General features: G+C 42.2%; 1 protein-coding gene and 1 long non-coding RNA gene across 3 annotated transcripts in view; one reads left to right on the top strand and one right to left on the bottom strand.

Annotated features, from left to right (window-relative positions):
- Positions 1–1,173: 1,173 nt before the first annotated feature.
- Positions 1,174–9,062, bottom strand: LOC110134611 (uncharacterized). Its single transcript, XR_002313129.2, has 3 exons — positions 8,622–9,062; positions 8,136–8,328; positions 1,174–1,439 (listed from the first exon to the last, which is right to left on the bottom strand). It is a non-coding gene; the product is annotated as an uncharacterized lncRNA (long non-coding RNA).
- A 138-nt stretch (positions 9,063–9,200) lies between these two features.
- Positions 9,201–18,272, top strand: part of POU2F1 (POU class 2 homeobox 1) — a 196,256-nt gene continuing 187,184 nt past the window's right edge. For both annotated transcript variants that reach the window (XM_070462735.1, XM_020889221.2), the window contains exon 1: positions 9,201–9,300. In XM_070462735.1, coding sequence (XP_070318836.1) covers positions 9,240–9,300 — 61 coding nt within the window. In that variant the 5' untranslated portion in view covers positions 9,201–9,239. The remainder of the gene's footprint in view (positions 9,301–18,272) is intronic.

The raw sequence follows: 18,272 nt of genomic DNA, 5'->3' as shown, positions 1-18,272 counted from the left end.
ATCTTTTTTGCATAGTTCTTCTGTGTATTCTTGCCACCTCTTCTTAATATCAGTATAAAATATTATAATATTATATAAGTCGTGACACAAATTTGCTGACCCTGAACCAGAGAGGACCATGGACTATATATCTATCAGTTCTCCATCAATGATATTGAGCTTTCTGATAAGTATTGACTTTTAAAGATTCAGTGTACATTCTCAAAGAAGTACATACTGTACATTGTACATTAAGGGTAGAAACATAAATTGCAGCAGATAGTTACAGTAAGTAGGTTTGACATCCCTTTATGAAAGTTAAGATATGTGATCAGGATACAGTTACTAATTTAATAGAGGCCATCTCCACCTGCTCATAGAGGAGGACCATGGAAATATCTGAGGCAAGATCAAAGTCTTCCTTGGGAAAAATTCTGGGTACACCATAAGACATGGAGAAAAAGGAGATCAAGGTCCCAATGCTACTTATACAAAGGTCATGATCATTTTATCATGAAAACTTTTAAAAGTCATTGTTGCTAATCTTGCTCCACTCCAAAGAAGCACTCATAGTACATGTGCCTTTAAGCAATGAAACGTCTTGGTTGAATCTCCCAGGATAGTAAATTTCATATATATATATATATATATATATACACACACACATGTATATGTATACATATGGGGCTTCCCGGGTGGTGCTAGTGATAAAGAATCCACCTACCAATGCAGGAGACGTGGGTTCAATCTCTGGGTTGGGAAGGTCCCCTGGAGGAGGGCATGGCAATCCACTCCAGTATTCTTGCCTGGAGAATCCCATGGACAGAGGAGCCTGGTGGGCTACAGTCCATAGTGTTGCAAAGAGTCAGACACAACTGAAGCAACTTAGCACACATATACATTTTATATATATATATATATGGATTATATATAATGCTTTAAAGTAGTGATACCATGTTTTCAAATGAATCTTATCTTGATTTCCAGTACAGGTAAAGTAAAATCATTTCAGCTAAAGAGGAGATGGAGGTGTTGGTCTTCACCCTCTCTTAAGGCCAGGCCTAAGATCTTCATGAAACATGGCTTGAAAACTCTGCTATAAGAGTAACTAGTTATGAAATACACCTTAGGTCACTAGAGAAATTAATTTGTTATATTAGAATGATAATCTTTATGAATAGCTAAAATGTTGGAGATGTTTATAAAAATACAATTGTTAATTTATTCAACTAAGGTAATTAGAGTCATTAAAATACATCTCCCAGAGTCTGGATTCCTCAGTCTTTAACAAGACTATGTAGCAGCACGGACAGTTAACTTCAGTACAAGGACTTCTGTGTCCGTCCCAGGCCCAGTCCCAGGCTTCTCTTCAGCTGATTGGCTTGCTGTTTCTAACACGTTCTCTCTTGAGGATGGTACTCCATGGTCCAGGAAAGCTGCAGGAATTTCAGTCTTCACATCTGCATTCCAGGCAGCAGGAAGGGAAAATGAAGAACAAAGTAACTCTTCTTTTAGAAGCTTCCTAGAAAGCCAACCCAACAATTCCTTAAAACCCAAAAGCCAAAATTCAATCACATGGCCACACCTAGCTACAAAGGCTTACCCTTTACCCTTTAGCTTACCCTTTAGCAGGATAGATTTACACATTCACATCCACACATTACTGCTGTCAACTAAAGAACATCCAGTAACAGTAACTTCTAGGCAGACTCATCATACCTTTGTACTACTTCTGTACCTTATATGTATATGGTGTGTGAATATATATATATATATATATATGTGCACACACACATACACACACACCTTCTTCCCCCATTACCTGCAGGCATCTACTGATCAGTTTTATTTCAAGGATGTCATGCAAATGGAATCATACAGCATGATTTGAGATTTTCTGCTTTCACTTAGTGTAATGCCTCTGAGAGTTCTTGCACTTGTCAATAATTCATTTTTTTTAAACTGCAAAATAGTATTCCATGTTATGAATGTACTCCAGTTTGTGTTTCCATTCACTTGTTTAAGAGCCTTTGAATTGTTTCTAGATTTGGCAACTCTAACAGAGCTGCTATTTGTATGTATGCTTTTTAGTGAACATAAATTTGCATCCATGTCTGTATTTTAATTATGAGATTACATACAGGGACATTATGTGTTAATATGTTCTCTTACCACATGAACTTTATGCACCTCCAGGGTTTGGCCTGATCCAAAGCAAGCATCAGTGTTAAGGAGCACAATCCCTGAACTGTGTTTGAATGTCAGCTCTACTGTTTAAGTGGGGTGACATAGGGCAAGTTACTTACTACCTCTATGCCTCAGTTTCCCCCACCCTGGAAAATGGAAGCAGCTGTCATAACCTACACATTGGTTCCTTGACCTGGGGAGTCAAGGCTATTACGTGGGAAAGGCCAGGTGGAAGCCACTAGACCTACTTCTCTCCAGGAAAATAGTGAACCAAAAGGAATGCTGCGTTACTGGAGGGATTGTAGAGATTAGTTCCACCATCAAGGATCTGAAAGCTGTAGGTGTGGTTATTCCTACCACATCCCCATTTAACTCTCCTATTTGGCCTACACAGGAGACAGACAGATCTTGGAAAATGACAGAGGATTACCATAAGCTTAACTGGGTGTTGACCTCACTGACAGCTGCTGCACCAGATGTGGTTTCAATGCTTGAGCAAATTAGCACATCCCCTGGTATATAGCTATTAATCTAGCAAATGCTTTTTCTTCCATCCCTGTTAATAAGACCCACAAGAAGCAGTTTGTTTGCAGCAAATACACCTTCGCCATCCCACCTCAGAAGTATGTCAATTCACCAGCTGGGAATCACAATTCAGTTTGCAGGATCTTGCTCTCTTTTCTCTTTCACAAGCTATTACACTAGTTCATTACATTGATGACATCACGCTGATTGGACCTAGTAAGCAAGAAGTAGTAACTACTTCATATTTAAACTGGTAAGGCATTTACGTGTCAAAGTGTGAGAAATAAGTCTGACACAAATTCAGGGGCTTTCTACCTCAGTGAAATTTCTAGGGACCCAGTGGTGTGGTGCATATCAAGATATCCCTTCTAAGGTGTTGCATCTGGCTCCTCCTACAACTAAAAAAAGAGGCACAGTGCCTAGCGGGGTTTGGATTTTAGAGGAAACAGCCTACATTTGGGTTATTTCAACCTACTTACCAAGTGACTCAAAAAGCCGTGAGTTTTGAATGAAACTCAGCATAAGGGAAAGCTCCGCAACAAGTCCAGACAGCTGTGCAAGCTGCTCCAGCACACGGGCCATAGGATCTGGCAGATCCAAAGATGCTCCACATGCCAGTCATAGGTGGGGATGCAGCCAGTCTCCGACTGAAGCACAGGCAAACCCTTAGGACTTCAGAGCAAAGCCCTGACTCTTCTATAGATTACTACTCCCCTTTTGGGAAATAGCTCTTGGCCTACTGCTGGACTTCAACAGAGACTGAATGCTTACCGATGGGCCACCAAATTACCATGAGACTTGAGCTGCCCATCATGAACTGGAAATTACCTAATTTATGAGGGTGTGCACAACACTTCAAAGGAACTCCTTGAGTCTTCTAATTGTTACAGACAGAAATCTTGGGAACAAGTATGGAAATGGATATTAGGGGATTAGAATAACAATGGAAAGAATATAAAGTCGAATCAGGCCTTTGCACTTGGACTGGAACACAACATTGCTTCTTGGGCCTTCAAACTGCAGACCTGGAGACTTTTCAGCCTCTGTAATTATATAAGCTCATTCTTTATAAAACATTTCTTTCATATACATATACATATACGTAACTCCGATTGGTTTCGTTTCCCTGCAGAACACTGACTAATACAAGTAAGTCACATAATATCTATATGACTCAATTTCCCCCTCCTGGACAACTGGGATAATCAGAGTTCTCATTCTCCAGAGTTGTAAGGATTTTAAAAAGTTGATACACAAAGTCTGCTGGGGTCAAAGCAGTATCTTACGCATTTTCATATCCTTCAGTTCAGTTCAGTTCAGTTACTCAGTCGTGTCCGACTCTGTGATCCCATGAGTTGCAGCATGCCAGGCCTCCCTGTCCATCACCAACTCCCGGAGTTGACTCAAACTCATGTCCATCGAGTTGGTGATGCCATCCAGCCATCTCATCCTCTGTTGTCCCCTTCGTCCTCCTGCCCCCAATCCCTCCCAGCATCAGGGTCTTTTCCAATGAGTCAACTCTTCACATCAGGTGGCCAAAGTACTGGAGTTTCAGCTTCAGCATCAGTCCTTCCAATGAACACCCAGGACTGATCTCCTTTAGGATGGACTGGTTGGATCTCCTTGCAGTCCAAGGGACTCTCAAGAGTCTTCTCCAACACTGCAGTTCAAAAGCATCAATTTTTCAGGCGCTCAGCTTTCTTCACAGTCCAACTCTCACATCCATACATGACCACTGGAAAAAACTGTATTTCATATCCTTAACACCTAGTAAAGTTTATGGCAGAATGAAGATTTCAAAACTATTTGTCGAATAGATGATTTATCAATTTTTAAAATAATCCTAACATATATAACTGTATCATTTATTATTTCTTATTCAACAAATATTTATGACTATCTACTATGCTCAGTTATTGTGCTAGGCCCTGGGCTCAGATCATGAACTCCTTATTGCCAAATTCAGACTTAAATTGAAGAAAGTAGGGAAAACCACCAGACCATTCAAGTATGACCTAAATAGAATCCCTTATGATTATACAATGAAAATGACAAATAGATTCAAGGGATAAAACCTGATAGACAGACAGAGTGCCTGAAGAACTATGGACGGAGGTTCCTGACATTGTACAGGAGGCAGTGATCAAGACCATCCCCAAGAAAAAGAAATGAAAAAAGGCAAAATGGTTGTCTGAGGAGGCCTTACAGATAGCTGAGAAAAGAAGAGAAGCTAAAGGCAAAGGAGGAAAGGAAAGATATACCCATTTGAATGCAGAGTTCCAAAGAATAGCAAGGAGAGATAAGAAAGCCTTCCTCAGTGATCAGTACAAAGAAATAGAGGACAATAATAGAATGGTAAAGACTAGAGATCTCCAAGGAAATTAGAGATACCAAGGGAACATTTCATGCAAAGATGGGCACAATTAAGGACAGAAATGGTATGGACATAACTGAGGCAGAAGATATTAAGAAGAGGTGGCAAGAATACACAGAAGAACTATACAAAAAAGATCTTCATGACCCAGATAACCATGATGGTGTGATCACTCACCTAGAGCCAGACATCCTGGAATGTGAAGTCAAGTGGGCCTTAGGAAGCATCACTACAAACAAAGCTAGTGGAGGTGATGGAATTCCAGTTGAGCTATTTCAAATCCTGAAAGATGATGCTGTGAAAAGTGCTGCACTCAGTATGTCAGCAAATTTGGAAAACTCAGCAGTGGCCACAGGACTGGAAAAGGTCCATTTGCATTCCAGTCCCAAAGAAAGGCAATCCCAAAGAATTCACAAACTACTGCACAATTGCACTCATCTCACACGCTAGCAAAGTAATGCTCAAAATTCTCCAAGCCAGGCTTCAACAGTACATGAACTGTGAACTTCCAGATGTTCAAGCTGGATTTAGAAAAGGCAGAGGAACCAGAGATCAAATTGCCAACATCCACTGGATCATCGAAAAAGCAAGAGAGCTTCCAGAAAAACATCTACTTCTGCTTTATTGACTATGCCAAAGCCTTTGACTGTGTGGATCACAACAAACTGGAAAATTCTTCAAGAGATGGGAATACCAGACCACCTGACCTGACTCCTGAGAAATCTGTATGCAGGATAAGAAGCAACAGTTAGAACTGGACATGGAACAACAGACTGGATCCAAATCAGGAAAGGAATACATCAAGGCTGTATACTGTCACCCTGCTTATTTAACTTATATGCAGAGTACATCATGCAAAATGCCAGGCTGGATGAAGCACAACCTGGAATCAAGATTGCCAGGAGAAATATCAATAACCTCAGATATGCAGATGACACCACACTTATGGCAGAAAGTGAAGAGGAACTAGAGTCTCTTGATGAAAGTGAAAGAGGAGAGTGAAAAAGTTGGCTTAAAACTCAACATTCAGAAAACTAAGATCAACGCATCATGGCAAACAGATGGGGAAATAATGCAAACAGTGACAAACTTTGGTTTTCTTGGGTTCCATTATCACTGCAGATGGTGACTGCAGCCATGAAATTAAAAAACACTTGCTCCTTGGAAGAAAAGTTATGATCAACCTAGACAGCATCTTAAAAAGCAGAGACATTACTCTGCCAACAAAAAAGTCTGTCTTGTGAAAGCTATGGTTTTTCTAGTAGTCATGTATAGATGTGAGGGTTGGATTATAAAGAAAGCTGAGCGCCTACGAACTGATGCCATTGAACTGTGGTGTTGGAGAAGACTCCTGAGAGTCCCTTGGATTTCAAGAAGATCCAACCAGTCCATCCTAAAGGAAATCAGTCCTGAATGTTCATTGGAAAGATTGATGCTGAAGCTGAAACTCCAATACTTTGGCCACCTGATGTGAAGAACTGACTCACTGGAAAAGACCCTGATTCTGGGAAAGACTGAAGGCAGAAGAGAAGGGGACAACTGAGGATGAGATGGTTGGATGGCATCACCGACTCAATGGACATGAGTTTGAGTAAGCTCTGGGAGTTGGTGATGGACAGGGAAGCCTGGCATGCTGCAGTCTGTGGGGTTGCAAAGAGTTGGACATGACTGAGCAACTGAACTGAACTGAACTGAGCATACATTTGGAAACATAAATATTACCATCAAGAGGAAGATGAATCACTGATACATAGTATTTTCAGCTTTCTTTTCCTCACAGAGCTATTTTTCTTTACATAAAAGTTCATTCCATAAAACTTTCCTTTTATATAAATAAAATAATAATGAATAGCAGATGCAGTGGCTTCAGTTCCTTTCTGAAAGTCATATTAATTTATTTTTAAACAAAGAGCAAAACAAAGATTAAATAGAAGATAAGAATTTAAATAAGGGTATTTAATTTCTTTTTCTTAGTGGAGATGACTTCAAATTTGTTGCCCTTAAAGCAGGGTCATGTACTTAACTTTGTCCCTTGTGCCTCAGCTGATAAAGAATCCGCTGGCAATGTGGGAGACCTGGGTTCGATGCCTGGTTTGGGAAGATCCCCCGAAGAAGGGAAAGGCTACCCACTCCAGTATCCTGGCTCAGAGAATTCCACAGACTATACAGTCTACTGGGTCGCAAAGAGTCTGACACAAGTGAGCAACTTTCAGTTTCAAATAGATTGAGGATTCTGAGACTTTCTATTAATAGCAAAGCTGGTGAATATGCTATATTTACAGATTAATTGTAACATGATTAAACTTTGCATTTGTTTAACTGTGTGTTGGTTGGCCATTGTCTGAAATAATTAGATTATAGGGTAGCCAAATTATCTGGCTTAGAGTCATGCATACACCCTAGGCTTTAACTGCCATGAATAAATCAATACCACCTGGAATTCATTGGCTGACATTGACAATAGCTTTAACTGTACTTGCACAGTGTTAAGAAATTCAATGAGCAGGCTAAGAGCAATGATTAAACTTCAGCTATTAAACAATGGCTGGCTATCTCCTAGTGATCAGTTTTTTTTCCTCAGTGCAGAAATTGTGCCTGCGTGCTCAGTCGTGTCCTGCTCTTCGCCTCCCTGGACTGCAGCCTAACTGGCTCCTCTGTCCAAGGGTTTATCCCGGCAGGAATGCCGCTGCCATTTCCTCCTCAGCAGGATCTTCACCACCCAGAGTCTCCTTCAGTTCCTGCACTGGCCAGAGGATTCTTCACCTGAGCCACCTGGGGAGACCAGAATTTGCAATCCTTCTCAATTTAAACCTTACACTCATTTTTTTCTCCTCAAGACTACCTAAAACTGATTTTTTAAAAGAACTTTTCTTTGGTAATCATCAAATACAGTACACTCCTCTTAAAAAAAAAAAAAGGAAAAACCACAGGGCTTAAAAATTCGTAAAATAATTAGACCCGGGTCTTGTCCAGGAAAATCTATTAAATTTAGATAAAGAAATCTTAGAACATTATGACTAGTTACAAGCAAAGATATCTACATCGGAAAACGCCTACTTTCCATATTTACCTTGAGAAGCAACAAAGTAAAATTCTTGATGAAGCTACAGCTGATTTCGACATTTTTTTATTTACTAGGTCGTGGGTTTTCAGTTTATGCTAGGTTTCAAAAGATGTTCATAACCGAAAGGAAGGGAAGAATGCCTATCTGTAGACCAGAGGTCGGCTATTTGCTTCCATCCGGTGCGCGGCGATCAAGGCACCTGAAAGGGTAGGGGCGGGAATTGGCGACTTGATAAAACTCCCAGATAACATGCAAGCCAGCCGGGTGTTGAAAACAAGTAGAGCAGAAGATCTGGGGCTAACTAAAAGAATCACAGGACACTCCCCCTCGCCTCGGCCCGGGTCAGGTCTCCAGCATTCGCAAGGTTGAGGGCGGGGACTAATTCGGATTCAAACTTAAAGCGGGAGGCCCGCGTCTGACCCAGCAGGTGCCTCCAGCCCGGTTCCCCGCCGCTGGTTTCCGCCCCTACCTGCCCACAGGGCCGGAAATTACCTAGCAGGGGAGCGGCCAGTCCTTTGTTGTCGGTGTTTAAACAGCGCGGAAAGCCTTAAAAAGTGCGCAGCGAAGAGGGCGCGGGCCAGTGCGCCCACCGACCCTTCGCGCCTCTCCCCGCTTTTGGCCATTGGGTCCCCTGTCCTTCTTGTAGCATGCCACTGGGGGAAGCCAGAGTAAAATCGGGAGGAGAGTAAAGCGGGAAGAGAAGGAAGGATATTAAGACACCACAATCGCGCTCCGTACTACACTTCACAGTTCACACATCAGGAGGGAGCCAGGAAAATTGGCGCATGCGCAGACCGCCTTTTAGGCGCGTGGGGAAATTCGCGCATGTGCAGAGACCGACGGGAAAAGAAGCGAAGGAGTGACTCGCAGGTTGAGGGCGCTTCAGCTACTGAAGAGCCGCGGCTACCACGGAGCGCGTGCGCAGAGAGCCCGGCGGAGGTGGGCCTCTTCCTGGGGGACAGCCTCGCGCGCCCCCTGGCGCGCGCCCGCGGAGAGGCGGGAGCTGGAGGGGGCGGAGAGCAGGGAGGAGGTCTGAAGGGCGGGCGGGGGGAGGGGAGCCGGAGCGAGGGAGGGTTTATCGACCGGGCGATTTTGGTTAAAATATTCAAAATGGCGGACGGAGGAGCAGCGAGTCAAGATGAGAGTTCAGCCGCGGCGGCAGCAGCAGCAGGTAATCATTACAGCATTTTACATATTCATATTCATACTCAACCCCGGCTCCCGCTGCCCCCCCGCGACTTAGCATAATTTATTAGTACTCAGGATTATTATAATTAACGGCGGGGAGATGGGGGGCCAGGGAGTACGGAGCCCCCGCCGGGCGCCGAGCGGAGGGGGAAAGAGCCTCGGAGCGGCCAGGCGGAGGGGGAAGACGAGGGGCAAAGGGGGCTGCGATCTGCCGCTCTCCTCCTGCCCCGAGCCCACCCCGCCGCGGGCTCGCCCGCCCGCCGGCACCGTCCTCCTCCTCCTCCGCCGGCCGCCTCCGCCTCCTAGCCGCTGAGCCCCTACCCAAGCGGGTCCGCGGCGGGGCCGCGGGGCCGGGGCAGAGGGAGAGGACAATAAAGACGTTTTACATATTCATAGCTGCTGGGCCGGCGGGGCGCGGCGGGGCGCGGGCGGGCGACCCGGGCCGGGCGGCGCGGCGTGGGGGGGCGTGGAGGGCGAGACGGAGGTGGCGGCGAGCACAATGCCGGGGAGGCGGCGGGGCCGGAGCGGACCCCGGCGGCCGGACCGCCGCACGTGTCCTGCCCCCGGCGCGGGCCGGGGCGACCCCTCCCCCGCGCTGCTGGCCGCGGGGGGCGGCCCGGACAGCGGCCCGGGTGCGCCCGCGGACAGTGCCCAGCCCGCGCCGCGCCGCCGCACCGGGGTCCGAGCGGGGCCGAGCCCGCGGGTCACGGCCCCAGGCGGCCCGGCCGCGCCCCACTCATCCCCCGCACGGTGGCCTGACCCGAGCCGGGCCTCTGTAAATAAGATGGGTAGGGGTGAGCGGTCCTGGGCGCTGCGAGGGGGCCTCCGGGCGCAGGGACTGGGGAGTCCGCGCCGGAAGCGCTTCGCCCCCTTGGGGGCGGACTGGGTTGAAAGCGGCCCTTGGGGAAAGTTCTCCGAGGAGCAGGTTCTCTGAGGTCATCCCATGTGCTCCAGGCCACCGGTCAGGGGTCCCAGCGGGTCCTGGGGAGGCCCCTTGTTCCCCAGCGGCCGTGGTTTCTCGGGAGAGTTGAGCCGAATGAAGGTGCCTGGCGCCGTCTGAGCTCCGGGTCCCCTGCCCCACCCCGTCTGCCCCCTGCCTCTGCGCTTGACCCAGACCCGCGGGGCCGGGGGCCCTCGGGGGCCTCTCCCCCTCAGGCCGCAGCGGCGCCCGGAGGCCTCCCGGGAACTCGGACGGAAAGCGCTGCCCTCCTGCCTTGCCCCAGAACCGGCTGCGCTGACAAGTTGATAATATTCTTGGTTTCCCCCCACCGGTGGGGAGTTGGGTAGGGGCGGGGATCCCCCTTCCTGGTTCTCTGCTCCTGTTTTCTTGCTGGGTGCTGGGTCCTCTTATGCTCTGGTTAGCTGAGCCTCTCTCATTTGAATAATGTCTAATTCGGGGAGGTTTATATTATTGAAATGGCCGCCTGGCTTTCCCCGCCTCTCATGTTTAGTAATTCAGACCTTTAATAACAGCCACTCACAGCCCAACGCCGTGTTTATATTTTACATTCGCCCCATGTGCTTTTGTGGTTCGATATGATTCTTTTTTTTTTTTTTCCTTGGCAATCCACAGGGCTCTGAGATCAAACCCAGACTGTGCTGGGAAGAGAGGGAGAGAGCTAGGCCTTGGCTCCTGTAGCAGTGGCCTAGGCCTCATGTTCTCTGCCGCTTGATTTATTTACTAATAACCAAAATGACTCCCCCCCGCCCCCCAAAACTAACTTCCGTACGCTTACCCCTACTCCACGGGCAAAAGAAACCCTTTTGGGGCGTTAGCAGCTTTCAAACAGCTCCTAGCTAAGCATCAACTCTGTCGTGTTCTGTTTTGTCTTAAAAAGACTTTCTTATAGTTTGCCATAGTATTGGGCCTAAGGAAAAAAAAATCTATGCTTTCTCATTTTCAGAGGCGATTGAAACCTATTTTGGTTTAATAAAATCACTTTGTTTTCGGGCTAGTTCACCCCTGCCCCTTGACTTCTAACCCCAAGTTAAACACTTTCAGGCTTTGTAAAGATCTTCAGTATTTGAAAAAAAAAAAAAAAAAAGTAGTGTTTTCTAGGAGTTGTAGAGTAGCTAGTTATTTCAGAAGTTCCAATTAACAGCACGCTGCATTCCCCTTTCAGCCTCTTCATTCTAATTTAAAATGGAGCTGATATTAATTTTGTGTTATAGATGTGCTTGTTTTAATTGTAGCACTCCTGAAAACAGAAATGGGGTTATATTTTCTTTGAGTGTTTGTGTCAAGGTTAAATGAGTGAAAATAGAGGAATAAAACTGAGGCATTATTGTGTCTACCCTGATCTTGAAACTTATTCCCTTCCCAAGCACACCCACCCTTCATCTTTAAGTTGTCAGAATTGATTTTATGTTTTGTGTAGGCTTAGAACATTCGATCTGTGAAGGGCAGATTAACTTTTGCTATTTAAAAGAAATAATTTTGATTTGGGGGCTTTCCCATAGTAGAGTTGTCTTTTTAATTTTGTATAGTTCTTACCTGTTTTTTAAAAAGCATGGTGTGGCTTCTCTTTGGTGTTTTTTTTAACCCCTGCTAGTAAAGTATTGGTGAAGAGTTGTTGAACACTGACATGTTTAATCTTTGAAATTATGTTAATGCACTTGATGGTCAGTTGCAAGATAACATATTTTGCGAGACATTAGTCTTCAGTTTAATTGGAAACAAAATTTTAGATTTGATGGACTAAAAACAAGCCAATTTCAAATACCAGTTCTCACTTTTTTTTTTTTTTCCTTTTACTGCCAATAGGCAGGGCCTGAATGCAGCAGGAAAAAAGAATCTGTAGCTTTCATTAGAATGTTCAGGTGAATAACTGCTTCAGAGACCTGAAGCATGAGGTTGGATGGACAAAAAACAGTAATATGACTTCATGCCTTAAATAGCATATGTTTTTGCACCCAATTCTGAAGATGTGGTCAAACTGATGATGTCATTGGACAGAGGACAAGGTGCAGTTAATTTGATTTATTGTCCTGAGGTGAAGTGTAGCAATGAAACCTTCTCATAGGGAAACCATTTATCTCAAGACAATTTCCTTTATAGCTGCAATTTAACCACTACCGAGGCTGCAAATATTTTATCCAAGATGATAAAATGTACGTTGCATTTTACAAACAAAATTTCTTTCTTACAGTTATTGTGATACAGGAAAGGATGAGTATTGTTAACTGGCCTTATATTTTGGTTGGCTTTCCATGCTGTTGTAAAAATTCACTTCCTAAAATTCTCAGTTGGGGACCATGGTTTAAAATAAGTATAATCATAGGAACGATCCGTAAGCATACCTGTTTTAGATTGTTTTTTTTTTAATAATCCCCCAAACTCTAGTAAGAAGCTCTATTTCTTGATATAGTTTCTTCAAAGCATTGCTCAGGATAAAGGAGAGATCATATTTGGCTTGGGACCTGTTACAATGAGTAGCGTGAACTTGAAGAGGATGAGGGCTCTATATTCTGTTAGGTTGAAATTACAGTGTTTAAAATACTTAGAGTAAAGCTTTGCTTTTGTGTTTTGCAAACAGTTTTTTTTTAATTTCAGAATTCTTTTTGGTTTGTCTTAATTTAGTCTGGACAAGTTTGTGCATTTTATTTTGACTGATTAGGGATTTTTAAAATTGTTTCACTGTGAGGTATGAATGCACAAATGATTTTTGACCTATTAAATTTTCCTGTCGGACATTTTCCATCTTATTTTTAACTAGTTTATCTTAAAGTGATGATTAAAATATCCTGGGAATGTGGTGGACTTGTGATTTATTTCTTACTCTGTCCGTGTGAGACGAGAGTCACAGAGTATCCAGCTTACTGTTGGGCCTGCATGAGTTTATGACCTGCTCTGTCCTTTTGCATCTGTCAGGTGGCTTCCCACAAGTTTTCAGAAAAGCCATTGTGACTTCCTTCTTTCTTGCCCCCTCTAGTAATTATAATGGTTCTTTTGAATTTAGATCTTGAAAATTTATGTGACAACTGACCAAATATTTTAATTTCTAAGAGGACTGTTCTTCCAAGGCATTACTGTTCAAGTAATTTTTAACCTTGACCCCCAAACTAATTTCTGATTCCTTTCATTTTGTCATTGTCAAAAATCCCAGTCATCAAGGAAAAAACAGTGACTATTATTCAAGTTTGAGTGGTATAGTATTCTGCCATATTTTAGATTTATTATTCTCTGCTTTGATAAGCAATATAAAGAAGAAGAAATAAAATGTGTTTCATTAATACGTAGGTTGAAGTAATTGTTAATCAGTTATTCATCTGGTCGGTGGGTCTTGGAATAAGTTTAGGGTTCAGAATGTTAAATTGCTCTTATAAAGTCACCAGAGATGTTTAAAGGAGCCTTGTATATCTTAAGCAGGTGGTTCTAAAGTGACATAACTGGAAATTTGAATGTTGCCTTTCATAAGTATTTTCCATTAAGAATGAAGCAAAGTTTCTTGAATTTGTATTGGTCTCTCACTTTCATGAACGTCTGTACTAGGAGGACTATAATGTAGTAGTGATTCCCTTAATGTTATCAGTTATTTTTTTAATGTTGGAAGCCCACAGCTTTAGTCTTCCTTCAAGCCCTATTAAAATTAATTTTCTTTTAAGATGCTGGTGTGTGATTGTCAGTGTTGGTTCAGTTACAGTTTTTGTAAGTAGTAAAGACTTACTAGGAAGCCAAATTTTAAGCAGGAATGTGTTTTCCTAGTGGAAATGATTGTGTTTAGGAATATTCAAACAATTATTGTTTACAGAACAGAGCAAATCACAGGCAAAACTTGTCCCTTTTTGGTCACCCATGTTTCTGTTGCCTCCTGTAATGTTAAATGCCTGAGCAAACATGTTTATTACTTATTTCTTCAAGGAAATCTAATATTAGGCATTAGAGTGTAGATTTGATTGCTATGCATTTGCCTTATTTGAGTTTCTGTATCCCTCCTGAATGAGTTCTTTCCTCATTTTCCTCTTGATAGGAAACTCTTTGGACCAGAATTTTGCTTAATTCTTATCTTGATTGTGTTGCTTAAAAATGTCTTTTTGAGTGGAATCAATTTTGAAAGAGGTAATGCTTATGGTTCACAGATAACTTATCCATCTTTTGCCAAATATTTTTGCACATTGTTGGTGTTTTGTAAAGATAGTTGGATACTTTATATTTACTTTAGATTTATATTTCTTCTTAGGAATTAATTGATTTTATTTTGTACTGAAATGCTTCTAACTATGCTCTAAACTGGCAATGAGCCCTTATAAACTCTTTTAGCAGTAGTAGCAACGGAAACAAAAATAGCGTGAGTGGAGCCAGTGCTTGACTTACTGATCCATGTACAGTATATTTAGAATTTGGAATATGAGAATTGTCTTGAGTATCAGAACCTCTGATTTGAGGAAGCTCTTTATGTATAATACATGTAGTTTTTACTGCGGGATATTAATTTACTGAACATTGATAAGATATCTTATTTATATTTAATCACTGGTAAAAACGCTTTTGTTTTTCCCCAGTTAAGCAAATACTCAAGTTTTCAGTGTTGCCTAGATTTTATAGACAGACCTAGCAATCAACAAAAGAAGAATCAGCAAACCTCTAGATTTATCAGATTATTTTTTTTAAGTACTATACAGGAAACTAGATACTCATTTAGAAGAGAATACGTAATAATTAATTTTTAGAATGACAGTGTGAAGCACAAAACTTAGTTCACTGTGAGTGTTGGTAGTAGCTTTACTCAGCCTGTGATATTGAAAGTCATTGCAAGTACAATTTAATTTGTCACTTATTCTATTTCATAATTCTCTGTGTAACTTTATTGGTTTTTATGTTGGAATTATAGCTCTAGCATGTAAAGTTAATTATTAAATCAGTAAAATAATAAAAATTATGATAGGCCTTTTTTTTTTTTTTTTTTGGACTGGTGAGCTTTTGTTTACAATAGAAGATGCAAACAGGAATGGCTAGGAAGTGAACATTATGTTGTGTATGTTAAACAGCTCAATTATTTTTAACATGTGGTCACCTCAAGTTGTACTGACTAGCTTTGTAACCTGCAGAATGAATATATATTTTAGAGAAAAGTGACTTAACTATTTTCTTACTTTAGTATACTTTTTAAAATAGTCTGCTTAGTGTTAAAACTGCCTTTTTTTTTTTTTTTGCTGATTAATGCTGCAGTAGGCAAGTATATTTTAATCAATCTTTTAAAAATAATTAACATTTCTAAGCTTACAAAAATACCTGCTGCTTTGTACCAGGTCCCTATGCCACTTGTCTTTGAGGCTAACAAGGGAATGTAAGACTCTGCCGTGGAGTTTATACTTAGCAGGGAAAATTTTAAAGCAATGTATCTACGGTCAGTCCTCTATATTGGTGAGTTTGGCATCCGTTAATTCAGCCAACTGCAGAATGAAAATAATGGAAAGAAATATTCCAGCAAGTTCCAAAAAGCAAAGCTTAAATTTGTTGCATCCTGGCAACTATTTACACTGTATTAGGTATTGTAAGTAATCTAGAGATGATTTAAAGTATATGAGGATGTGCATAAGTTAGATGGAAATGTTGTGCACCCCTGGGTTTTGGTATCTATGAAGATTCTGGAACCAATCACTTGTGGATAGCAGGGGATGGTTGTAGTTACATATTAAAATATGTAATAGATAATAATGGTCAGAGTAGAGATCAGGTCTCTCCAAGTTTGTAGGAACCAAAGCATCCTAGAATGTTTAAAGCTGGAAGATAGTTTAGGTACAGTCGATCTTAAAACCTTTACAGATGAGACTATTCTCACAGAGGGTGGTGGTTTAGTGACTTGCCCACAGTCTCTTAACTGTTGAGGAATGAAGACTCCAGACTTCATATAAGTCCCCCTGCCCCATCTCTCCCTCGACCACATTGCTGCTAGTCAGAGAAGACTTGTAGTAGGAGGTGAGATTTTTAAGCCACATTTAGAAGGGTGAAAAGAATTTAGACGAACGGGAAGATAGAGGAGATATTGCAGAGGAGGCTGTGTTCAAGATTGTGCTGTGAATGTCAAGAATGAGGTCATTCTGTGTGCAGGGAGGCTGTTGGAGTTTTTTGATGTAAGGAATCCTGTGATAAAAGCAGCATTCTGGGATTAACACGGTGGTGTGCAGGATGGTTTGAAATAGGAAGGGAGGGATTTGGGTCCATGGAAACCAGTATGTAAAAGTTGGGGTGTGTGATTTTTGAATAAATAAGCTGTGGAGTTGTTGTTTAGTTGCTAAGTCATGTCTGACTCTTTGCGACCCTTGGACTGTAGCTCACCAGGCTCCTCTGTTCATGGGGTTTCCCAGGCAAGAAGACTGGAGTGGGTTGCCATTTCCTTCTCCAGGGGATCTTCCCCACCCAGGGATTGAACCTGGGTCTTCTGCATTGGCAGGCAGATTCTTTACTGCTGAGCCACCAGGGAGATACAAACATTATATAGTAAGACAATTACCGTACATCAAAAGGCTTTCAGTCTAATAGCGATGTAATGAAAATAGATAATTCATAGGATGTTGAGAATGTTGTTCAGTTACTCTGCACAGAGTAAGGACCTTTGGGAGAAATTCTTGCTGGTCTTTACAGTAAGAACTTTTATTTCTGACCAATGATTTTGTTTTTAGTCTTTGGGACACTGAACTAATTGACTTTATTTCCTTTTCAAATCAAACTACACGGTTTGGACCACATTATCAACCTGAAAACTTAGATAGGCAATTATAATATCCATTTTTCTTAGTCTCATTCCCAGTACCATTTTAGGTCCTTACCTTTTGTTTTGCATTTCTTTTATTGCTTCCACCTTTAAACTCTTGTTATTTTGTGTTTTATGTGGTCTACCTTATATCCTTTCTGGAGCAAAGCAGGTATAGATAAAATTACTGATAATCATAGCATAATGAGACTGTCTATATTTTTATAGTACCTGAAAATTTATAGTGGTACTCTGATTTTCATTAACTTGTTTGCTCCTTTCAGGCAAGAATTATTATACCCATTTTACAGTTGAGTAAAATAAAGCTCAGATTAAATGTCTTTCCCAAGGTCATGTGCTTAATAAGCACTAAGCGTGTTTGGGGACTCGCAGGACTTCCAGGCTGGTGCTTCCTGAGGCTGCACACTGCAGAGTGATAGAGGGCCGCTAGGATTCTTTTCTGGAGAGCCCTGCGTGTCAGGCATTGATGGTGTAGGAGTTTGGATTTCACTTGCTTGGCAGTAGGAGTCATTGAATTTTTTTGTTCTGTACTGAGCCATAATCAAAGTTCTTAATTTAAAGTGTTTAAAAGCAGGTGATTGGAGTCAAAGGGGATACCAGTGCTGTGAGCAGAAGTAGGGAGGTTGGAAGAGAGCCATTTGGGGGACTCGGCAGTGAATTCAATCGTAGACATGTCATTTGAGACATGACTGGGTCGTTTTCATGGGGTTACACGTTTATTGTGAAAATCAGCAAAGTGTTACTGAGCTAGGTTGTGTGTATGTGTGTGAGTTGCTCAGTCGTGTCCAACCCTTTGCGACCCCATGAACTGGGGCTCCTCTGTCCATGGGATTTTCAGGCAAGAAGACTGGAGTGGGTTGTCATTTCCTTCTCCAGGGATATCTTCCTGATCGAACACTCAAACCCCAGTCTCCCGCATTGCAGGCAGACTCTTTACTATCTGAGCCACCAGGGAACCCATACAAATAATAGGATTTGAGATTTATGTTCATGCCACTGTGTGTGGACTGAGCATTAAGTCTCAGCATGGTAAATTCTAGGCATCTCATTTTGCTTTTGCCACTGGCTTTTGTAGTGGTTTCAGTAATAAGATGGTGATAATACCAATGTTACAGGGATGCTGTGGGGAGTTACAAATTGATAGCAGAAGCATTTTTAAAGTTCTGTAATAGTTTTTCTTACATTAGCACAAGAGTAAATTTAGCACTTATTATTATTTGTGCTGCTGTAGAGAGGGAGC

The sequence above is a fragment of the Odocoileus virginianus genome, unplaced genomic scaffold (assembly GCF_023699985.2).
Source record: "Odocoileus virginianus isolate 20LAN1187 ecotype Illinois unplaced genomic scaffold, Ovbor_1.2 Unplaced_Scaffold_12, whole genome shotgun sequence".
Lineage (NCBI taxonomy): Eukaryota > Metazoa > Chordata > Mammalia > Artiodactyla > Cervidae > Odocoileus > Odocoileus virginianus.
The sequence above is the reverse complement of the archived record's forward strand: the minus strand, read 5'-3'. Positions and strand labels throughout refer to the sequence as shown.